The sequence below is a fragment of the Aphelocoma coerulescens genome, chromosome 14, assembly GCF_041296385.1.
Source record: "Aphelocoma coerulescens isolate FSJ_1873_10779 chromosome 14, UR_Acoe_1.0, whole genome shotgun sequence".
Taxonomy (NCBI): domain Eukaryota; kingdom Metazoa; phylum Chordata; class Aves; order Passeriformes; family Corvidae; genus Aphelocoma; species Aphelocoma coerulescens.
In genome coordinates this window covers 1,806,571-1,816,678 of record NC_091028.1, presented here as the reverse complement: position 1 = coordinate 1,816,678, position 10,108 = coordinate 1,806,571, and the positions used below count along the sequence as shown (strand labels likewise).

Below are 10,108 nucleotides of genomic sequence, written 5' to 3'. Positions count from 1 at the left end.
AAGCTGGAAGGGGACATTCACTGCAGAGGTACAGTCACCAGGAGTCCCAGGAGTCATCCACCTGCATGGAGGATGGCTGGGGCTGTGGTGGGCATCACCTCTTCCCACTGCACTCCAGCCTGGCAGGGAAACCATGGTCCAAGGGACAGAGCTGCAAACTCCCTTGGATTTGCCCACAAGTAAAAGGTGTGGTAGAGCCAATGCCATGTCCAGAGTTGGGTGCTGCCAAGCACCAGCAGGGTGCTGGCTGTGACACCCAGAAATGGGGACATGTTTGCTGCCAAGGGGAGTTCACTCCTTGCACACAGCAATGTGCAGCTGGGTGGGGGAGATCCAAGTGATTTGGGACCATGCAAATTCAGAGGCCGTGACAGAGACGACCAGGAGGGCGAGTGCTGAGGTGCCCCACCCCGCTGTGCCAGGGCATCCCAGGCCCCACCTGCGGCTGGCTGGGGAGCTGGGCACTCACTCAGAACTGTGGGCTCCCAGGTGGAACCAGCTGGGGACGAGAAGTGGTTCCTGCCCAGCACAACCAGTTTTCTCTTACCCCAGCGTGGGCAGGCCGGAGCTCAGAGCAGTGGAAAGTTACCAAACGTGGGCTCAAGAAGGGCCAAGGTCGGCCAGGAGATTTCTGAGCAGACGTGTGAAGCTGCAAAGACAACCTGGAGCAGAATTGCTCCATCTCAGGCAGGAGGGAGGCAATGACCCAGCTTTGCAGCAGTGACAGGGCAACTTTAACTGTGAGCCGAGGGCAAGGAAAGATACCAGGCTGAAAGGACTCTGGAGCTGGGAAGACAAATCAGGAATTGACCCCAAAGGGGTCTCATCACTCCAGAGGGCCTGTCCCAACTCACCTTGCACTTCCCACCTGGGGAGAGGCTGGGAAGGTTTTCTTTCTGCCAAATGGCTGCACGTTGTGAGGTAGTTTCCCCATGACCTTAAGTAAGGAGTGGTGTTGGTCTTGGGAGCTCCAAGTAAAGTGTGCTGGAAGGTACTAACAGCGCCACGAGAACACCATTCCCTTTGTCTCTTCCTCACCCCTCTTCTTGGCGTTGTTCCTCCCTTTGCTTGGAAGCATTAGCACAGTAGGAGCAAGCAGGGGAGGCTGTGACTCCCCTCGAGGCACAAATGTTGCCCCCAGGGCTGGTAGCACACCAGGGAAGCAGCACAGATGTGCTGAGACCTGGCAGGGGCTGATCTGCCAGGGCCATGCAGATCAGAGGGACAGCCCAGCTCTCATCCCAACTGCAGCTCCTGGGGAAGAACAGCAAGTCCTCCTGGGAGCTTCTCTGTGGGAGGAAGAGGAGCAGAGGCAGACAGAAGGCATCACTCCACACATTGCCAGTGGCTTATCTTGGATCCTCTGCTCCCAGCTGTTTGTGGAAGCAGCACTGCTGCTCCTCACTGCTCTCCCCACCGCAACCACTGTGAGGGCATCTTTGCCTCGAGCCATCTTGCTGTGCCCTGGTGACTGTCCCCTGGCTCTGACGGGAGCACTGCTGCACTGCTGGAGTATTTCAAGTCCCACATGAACTTTTCAACCCCCATCAGCCACAAGCACTGAAGTGCAGGGCAGTCCCTGAGACTGCAGCTCCAAAGCTGCTCCGGCAGCAGCCGTGTTCTCCACCCCCCCATAGCATGTAGCCAGTGCGGAGGAGTAGCTATCCCATCTTCTCAGCTTTAAATGAGGAAAAACAGTACAAAAGGCTACAAAATTTCCCTGCTGCGTTTTCCCATCTGTTATTGCAATTGGAGGTTTCCTTTCCCTGCTCCTAGATGCCTCTGAATGGATTATTTCCCTGGGTATTTGCCCAGGGCAGAACCTTTCCAGCTTTGGAGCTGGATCAAAGGCCCACGGAGGGAAGCACTGAGGGTTTAGGTACTTAAAAGAGCTGGGGCGGGTGAGGGCAGTGCTCTGGCTCTCACCAGGGCCGATGCTTCCAAAGGCAGCCAAGCTGAGCAGAGAGAAGGTTTCCCTCAGGCTTTGCAGGCTAAAGCAGGGTGAGATCCCGGCTGCGGCTGTTTGATCAGCTCCTGCCTTCCTGCCCACTTCCCTGCCTGGAAGGGGCCCATGCCTGCTGGGACTGGGGCAACACAGGTAGATGCCAAGTGGTACCAGGGCACCACTGCTGCATGTTCCCCACTGCTGCCTTGGGGTGCAGGAGAAGATGCTGAGGGTCGAATGGTTGAAAGAGAAGGATCAAACATTCCTGCAAGGCAGAAGCTTCCTGAAGACCCAGGAGCACCTGCACAGCTAGGTACTGTGCCTGGGCAGCCCTGGCTCCCCCACTGCAGGCAGCAGCTGCTGCAAAGCCAGAACACCCACATCATTTTCCCAGATCTGGGGCTCAGGGAGTCAAAGCACTCAGCCCCTGTTATTTCCTCCCTGATTTTAGGTGCAGGGTACCCAAGGATGTTGACACTTTGTGGTTTGGGTGGGAAGTGGGAACAGAAATTGCAGGTGCAGGTGCTTCCTTGCCCACCTGTAGCCAGTGGCACACCAGCAGTGCCAGCTTGCACCCTTCCTCACCAGAGGAAGAGCTGGAGCAATCCCTCGTGGAAGACCAATTGGCTCAGTACCATCCATACAGGAATGTTTCTGGCACATAGCTTTGCTCCAGTAACAGCCACGCCCCTGGGATTCTACAGAGCTCCTGGACATCCAGAGCCCTCCTCAGTGGGCTGAGCTTGGAGCTGTGTTTGCAGAGAGCTTCTGTTTGTTTCCCACTTCCTGCATGGCCTTGAGATGCTGTTCCCTGCTAGGACAGGAGGGTGCTTTGCTTTCCTCCCACCACCCTTCCAGACCAGGTGGAGACGCCACAATGGGGCGGAGGGAGACAGCCTGGTGGGACCATTGCCCAGCTCCCACGGGGACAGGCTCGTGCCTGGGTCGGGTGGAGAAGGGGGTGGCAATGGGGATGCTGCCACCAGGACAGGGATTCATCCACAGGGCTGTTCCTGGCATGAAAGAGGCTTTGTGGCAGTGCCCCACTGTGCTTCACAGCTTCTGGCCCTTCCCAGCAGGCTCAACAGGGAGCTTGATGTCCCAAAGAGGATTAACTCCCTAATCCTCTTGTGAGCCTTGTGAGCAGGGAGGCTGTGCAGGAGGAGGGAGAAAGGGAGAAGCTGAGGTGTCAGCTGAGCCCATATCAGACCCTGGAGAATCTTTTCCATTGGTTAGCTAACCAGCAGAGGGGATTCCGGGGTGTCCATGCTGGCCGGAGGACAGGACCAGGTCAGTTTTAGGGACCAGAGTAGTTACAGCTTTCCTTTCTTGAGGGATTTCTGTGCTGCCTGAAGAGGAGCTGAGTTCTTGCTCTCACCTCCATGGAATCAAGTTTAGGAAGCCCCCGCCCAGTCTCACCCTGCGTGGGGGATCAGACTTCAAGAGCTGTGTCCCGCAGTGTCCCCAGGTCCCTGCATGTCCCCAGCTGGACACTGCAAGCACTCCATGGACAGTGGGGGAGTGCAGCCAGGACAGAGGCCCTGCTCAGGTTGGGGATCGTGTTTTCTGTGTGTGGATGTGCAGTGCCTGCTCCAGCTTCCCACCGAAACCCCTTGCACAGTCCTGGGATACGACTTTCCCTTGCGCACAGGCACAGACACAGACAGGGTGCATTCCAGCTGTTTGATGATCACTGCCAATCATTGCCGGTTCTTCGGACAGACGGGGCCGCCTGGTGTCCGCACGAAGCAATGACCAGCCCGTGTCCAGCCCGGCACCCGCTGCCACCCTGCTCCGTCCCCTCACCGCCCCTTCGGTCCCAGCAAACCACCACAGCCCTCGGCCGCAACTTTCTTGCGCTGACAGTGGTGTGGAGCAGGCTGGGGACTGCTAGGATTCTCGGGGCCAGAGTGCTCTGGTGTCCAGCAGGGTCCAGAGTAAGCTGGGGAATGCTCAAACCCTCGGGGCTGGAGTGCTCTGGTGTCCAGCAGGGTCCAGAGTAAGCTGGGGAATGCTCAAACCCTCGGGGCTGGAGTGCTCTGGTGTCCAGCAGGGTCCAGAGTAAGCTGGGGAATGCTGAAACCCTCGGGGCTGGAGTGCTCTGGTGTCCAGCAGGGTCCAGAGTAAGCTGGGGAATGCTGAAACCCTCGGGGCTGGAGTGCTCTGGTGTCCAGCAGGGTCCAGAGTAAGCTGGGGAATGCTGAAACCCTCAGAGCTGGAGTGCTCTGGTGTCCAGCAGAGACTTGAGCCACAGGAGGGTTTTGTTGCACCACAACTGACACTGGACTGACACTGTGGACTTTCGGGTCCCCCCACACTCTCCCCAGTCACAGAGCTGTGCTCTAGGTGGGGAAATGTTCTCAGTGGATGGATTTGGGTTGTTTTCCCACGAGTCTGTGACTTGGTAACTCCTCCTGTGGGATCTCCCGCTGGCTCCCTGCACACTCGTGGTGTGCCAGGCAGGCACCGTGCCTGTCTCCCTGGGCACAGGGACTGGCAGAGACCCAGGGTTTGTGTGTTCCTTCTGGACACACAACCAAGAGCTGCTGCCCCGTGCCAGGGGAGGAAAAGCCACAAGGGGTGAAGTTTGCCACTTATACGTGCAAGGAATGTGCTCCAGGAAAGCCTGAACTGAACCCAACCTCTCTTTCCTTTGGCCTATCTCCAGCAGCAGCAGGCTGACCATGCCCATGTCCTTGAACCCTGCAGCTCCCAGTGCTGGCGTGGGCATAGGCTGTGCCAGGGCTCTGCCATGACACAGGCATCTCCTGGGGTCCGGGATGGCTTCCGAACAGGTTGTGACAGAGCCACGGTCCTGGAAAGGTGAACAGGAGCCCCAGGGCCAGGCTGTGTTTGTTTATCCTGGTGACGGAGCACACAACAGCGAAACAAAAGGTCAAACCCTGTTGCCCTGGGAGATGGTTTTTGAAGCTGCCTCCTGTCCTGCTGGGGCTCGGATGGAGCGGCCCCAGTGCTTGTCATGTCAAGTTATTTTTGTAATTTTGGCTGGTATTAGGTCTGAAGCAGGCACTGTGAGGTTCAGGGATACACTGATCCAGGACCAGAAGGGCGCTAAACACCGGGTGAGAAGAGCACCCAGCCCTGGGGCTTTGGAGGCAGATCCCCATCCCACAGCTCCTGCAGCCAGACAGACCCCAACCTGCTTCCTTAGTCCTAAGAGAGGCACATGCAGCCCCTCCAAGCATCCCAAAAGGTGCCTGAGTCTGACCCAAACTTCACTTACATTTGGCCCATCTGAATAATGAACAGACACAAACTTCTTCACGACTTGGCCAGGTTTAAGGTGGGTGGTTTGAGCTCACTGTGGGCAGAAGTGAACAGGGCAGTCTCAGGAAGCACTGTCAGGAATCACTGCCAGGGAGGGAGGGCAGGTCCTGAGCAGCCCCTTGCAGGCTGCTCCTTGCTAACTCTGCTTTTACTCCTGTCCCTCTTTGTTGGGGCAGAACTAATAAATGCCACCATCAACTCCAAGCACTGTTTTGTCCAGTTGTGGAGATCTTGGGTTGAGCAGTGTGGAGATGGAAAGGGGAGAAAGGGTTCCAGCAGTCCTGGCTGATCTGCCTCTTCTAGAGCTTCTCCATCGCTGCACCTCAAAGCCTGACATGGCAAAATTCACCAGTCTCCTTTATGCAAGAGAGGAGACTGAGGCACACACCTGCACTGTGCTCAGGCTGGGGCACACAGGGAGGCAGTGATGAAGCTGTGAGGAGCCCTGATTCACAGTGTGAGCATCCCTGTCCCACGCCAGCAGCTGCCAAGGGTGAGGAGCAGCAAATCAGCCCTTTTGCCTCTACGTAAAAACCCCACATCACCCCTGCAGCTGGGTACCTCCCTCCGGCTGGAGCAGGCAGGTGGGACACAGACTGATCCTGGGGGAAAGGCACCTTGTCTCTGGGCAGGAGACCAGCAAGGGAGTAAAAACCGTGTGGATCAGCCCTTGTCTTGCTGCTTCTGGTTGTCAGCACAAGGAGCTGTGTTTACCCAGACTTGAGGGCAATCGCCCGTCACTAACAACACAACATCCCTCAGTCCCACTGCCCTGAGCTCGGCGAGGGAACAGGACGGAGCCGGTGGGAGGGCAGCGCTGCCAGGGAAGGACAGGCAGCCCCCAGGACAGCAGGACTGAGGTACAGGATCTGTGGGGCTGGGCTCGTAGCCACAGGTGGTTGGCCTGCGCTGTGTGGGGGACAGTGTCAGAGCCCTTTTCTGGGGTTTGGACCCCAAGCAGCTCAAGCTAGGCTCAGGACACACCATCAAGGGTCTGATGGCAGCTTTGGGTGTCCAGTGCCCAGGAAGCGAGGTAGATGCTCCTGATGAGGGGTGTGTGGCAGCTAGTACATTTCTCCCTGGCAGTGACTCAGTTTCCCCATCTGTAAAATCCAGTTTCTTGGATTGAGGACTCTGTCCAGCTCTGAAGGAGGACCCTGACAAGCAGGCCTGAGATGTGGAAGGCTTGTTTCCACCAAGCAGATCTCTGCTGCTGGAGATATAAGGCATAACCACCATGGGGAAGAAAAGAACACCATGGGGAGGAAAAAGCTGTTCCTAAGCCCCAAAACCAGCAGGAATCGGATTTCCATCTGTATTCTCTCATCCCCACCATTGCATATTTGCATTTAGTAGCTCTGCCATTATTCAGGGATGGCTTTTAGATAGCTGTAGTGTTTGCACATGAGAAGGACTATTTGGCACCGTATGCCTTAGCTTTCTTCAGCTGTGGTCTGGGGAAATGTCACTTTTGTGAGCAGCATAGAGCACATGATCCAGGCAATCATGGGACATGGGGCAATAAAAGTGGAGTGATGGTTTGCAAACAACTCAAAACAGCCAAGTGTGCCCATTACCATATTAATTATAATCACATTTAAACTAAAGTGAAGCTGTGCCTCTCCAGGAGCTTTAATGAGGTCATATTTCTCTTAACATTTCCCTTGCCAGCTCCTGGCTGTGTGTTATAAGCCATACTCCAGCCAGACCTGGGCAGAACACAGCAAAGCTGGGCTCCCGTCGCTGCCTGGTTTTAAAACAGAGTGAGAGTGAGCAAAACAGAAGTTTGGGTTCCCATGGTGGTTCTCATGTCTGAAAAAATGGTGAAGATTGAATCTATCTTTCAGAGCAGAACCTCCCCTTTTCTCCCTGACAAGTTGTTGGCTACTTCAGAGGTAACTTAATCAGCAGGTGCTGATCTCTGCTCTGTGACAGGGACAGGACCCAGGGAACGGCTGGAGCTGTGTCAGGGGAGGGTTAGGTTGGATCTCAGGAAAAGACTCTTCCCCCAGAGGGTGCTGGGCACTGCCCAGGCTCCCCAGGGAATGGGCACGGCCCCGAGGCTGCCAGAGCTCCAGGAGCGTTTGGGCAGCGCTGCCAGGGATGCCCAGGGTGGGGTTGTTGGGGTGTCTGTGCAGGGCCAGGGTTGGACTGGATGATCCTTGTGGGTCTCTTCTGATTCAGGATATTCTATGATTCTATGAAACTATTTGGATGGGAAAGGAGCTGCCCTTAGCAAAGACATGCACTGGCCACGTGTGACATCTGACACATGTGGGAGTCGAGGAATGGTCACTCTGAGTGACTCAAGTCTAATAATGAATTGAGCTTGATTTGGAGAGATAAGGCTCACAGAAAATAGGGGTAACAAGTGTTAAAGACCTGAAAGAAGCCACCATCTCAGGAACTGGAGAGGTTGAGGTCCCATTCAATATGTTCACACACAGGGCTCACCTTTACACACAAATCTTCAGGCCACATCTGACATCAGTTGAGCTGTTGGACCTTTTTGCTGGCTCCTCCAGCTGCAAATACATCTTGCTGACTCTTTCATTTCTGTGCCATGGTCCTTATTTGTCCTTATTTCATAATTAGCTGTCAATACGGTGACATGGTCTCTCTGGCATGAAGTGAATCCAGACTAGCACCAATGCCTTGATCCCGGGTAGATAGCAAGCACCATAGCATGGCCCCAGAGATGGCAGCAGGCAGGGACAGTCATGGTCCTACTGCTTCCCCCAAACAGGGACAAGAGATTTGTCATGGACGACACTCTGGAGACCAGCCAGCTAAAAGAGAAGCTTCTGAAAACCATCTACAGCCTCCAGCTGAAGTCATTTGCCACGCTGCAGTCAGCCAGCCCACTGCTGCACAGCCAGCATGGCATGGGCATGGTGAGCCAGCACCAGGTCCACCAGCTGGCAGATAAAGCCAAAAGCCTGTGTGGAGATCTGGACAACATCAAGAACCTCCTCCACTATTGCCAGGATGAGCTGGTCCGGCAGATTCCCAACCCCACCGGCAGCCGCTATGGGGGTGTCAGTGGAATCCATTGCTCCCCGGATGGCTCCATCTACGTGACAGCTGAGAGTGCTCCCTGGGTCCACATCCTCAGCAGCACAGGCCACACACTGCGGTCCCTGCGCTGCCAGCAGACGGGCAAGGGAGGCAGCATTTTCTTGCCAGAAGATGTTACAGTGACTAGGATGGGAATGGTGGCTGTAGCTGACATGGTGAATGAAGCCATCTGGGTCTTCAACCCTCACACCAGCCTCTCCAAGGGGGAATGGATAAAGGTCAGGAAGGGTGGTTCCCCCAGGGGTATTGGAGTAGACTCCGTGGGCAAGATCCTGGTAGCAGACTATGCACAAGGCCAGGTGCACAGCTTCGCTCTGGACCATGCCTTCAGGACACTCAATGTCCGCTCTGTCCCCAACCTGCAGGGACCTCGCTACGTCAGTCCGGTGCCTGGTGGAGGCTTTGCGGTGAGCGAGGAGTGTGGAGACGTCAAGGTCTTCATGAGGAGCCGTAAGCTCCTCTGCTCCCTCAGCAGCAAATACGGACACCAGTTTGGCAACCCTGCTGGGGTCTGCGTGGACACGGATGGCAGCATCCTGGTGGCAGACGAGCAGCGCCGTACAGTCCACTTGTTCCCAGAGCATGGAGCTCCCATCTGCCTGGTGTCCACAGGGCTGCGGAGGCCTGCTGGCATGGCTTGCTCCTCCTCTGGGCACCTCTTTGTGGCAGACACAGTGGAGAATTGTGTCAAAGTCTTTAAGTACTGTGTGAGGTCCCCATACAGACCCACCAATGCTAGGGCACCGTGTCCTGGCCCCAACCAAACATCCAGGTGGGGAGGGAGGGTGGTTCCTCTGCAGCCCCACTGAGCTGTGGGTCTGTTGGTGGGCTGAGAGCTCCACTGCTCCCACAGATTCATGTCATAGAATCATGGAATGGTTTGGGTTGGGAGGGACTGTAAAGACCATCTCATTCCATCCTGTGCCATGGGCAGGGACACCTTCCACCAGACCATGTTGCTCCAAGCCCCGTCCAACACGGCCTTGGACACTTGCAGGGATGGGACATTGCCCCAGACCTGACTGCCTGATGGTCCCCAGCTTCTCCAGGACTAGACCAGCTCTGGACCCACTGTAGTACCTAAAGGATGACCCAGCTACTCAGAATTGGCCTTGCATTGGTGCTTTGGCAAACTTGTTATCACCACACCCTCTATTCCTTGTGTGTTTTCCAAAGCTAATATAAATATTTCTCCTCTCTCCATATGATTTTGGTGTGCCATGGTCCCATCTTCCTGATGCCAGAGCATGACCGGAGGGGTAAGGCCATGCTGGAAGTCCATGTTCTATCACAGAATCATGGAATCACACAATGGTTTGGACTGGGTCCTTAAAAATCACCTAGATCTACACCCTGCCATGAGTAGGGACACCTTCCACTAGACCAGGTTGCTCCAAGCCCTGTCCAGCCTGGCATGATGACAACTGGTCCGTACTAATTCATTCCCAGGCTAATTATTAGGGAGGGTTTTGCAATCAGAGAACAGCACACTGGGTCTGCAGCAGACTTCAGGAAAAGGGTAAGATGATGGTAACTCCTTCTGTGCTGCATTCCTGACCTCTACAGGGAAGCAACAACCACTGCATGGAGCAAATTCCATATGGAAACGTGGAACTCCTCACACTGCCCCGCTGGAGCTGCTTTGTTGTCCTCTGGAGAGGAGGGGTCAGAGCCACGTCCCCTGCCTTTATCGGCAGCGGCCAGGGGAAGGCGGGCAGGGTGTGCCGGCACAGGAACGGGCGTTTTCCTCTCCCCACTCCAGCCCTCCGTGTGGGCATGGCGCTCAATGACTCCCCG

The 10,108-nt window shown here is 55.7% G+C and overlaps 1 protein-coding gene across 1 annotated transcript; it reads left to right on the top strand.

The window, feature by feature from the left end:
• Window positions 1–6,018: 6,018 nt before the first annotated feature.
• NHLRC4 (NHL repeat containing 4) lies at window positions 6,019–9,492 on the top strand. Its single transcript, XM_069030077.1, has 2 exons — window positions 6,019–6,093; window positions 7,980–9,492. The coding sequence occupies exon 2, from the start codon at window positions 7,996–7,998 to the stop codon at window positions 9,118–9,120; it is 1,125 nt and encodes a 374-aa protein (XP_068886178.1). The 5' UTR covers window positions 6,019–6,093; window positions 7,980–7,995; the 3' UTR covers window positions 9,121–9,492.
• Window positions 9,493–10,108: the final 616 nt, after the last annotated feature.

Excerpts from the sequence above, each read along its gene's own strand:
- NHLRC4 (XM_069030077.1), top strand. The coding sequence starts at position 7,996 with ATGGACGACACTCTGGAGACCAGCCAGCTAAAAGAGAAGCTTCTGAAA.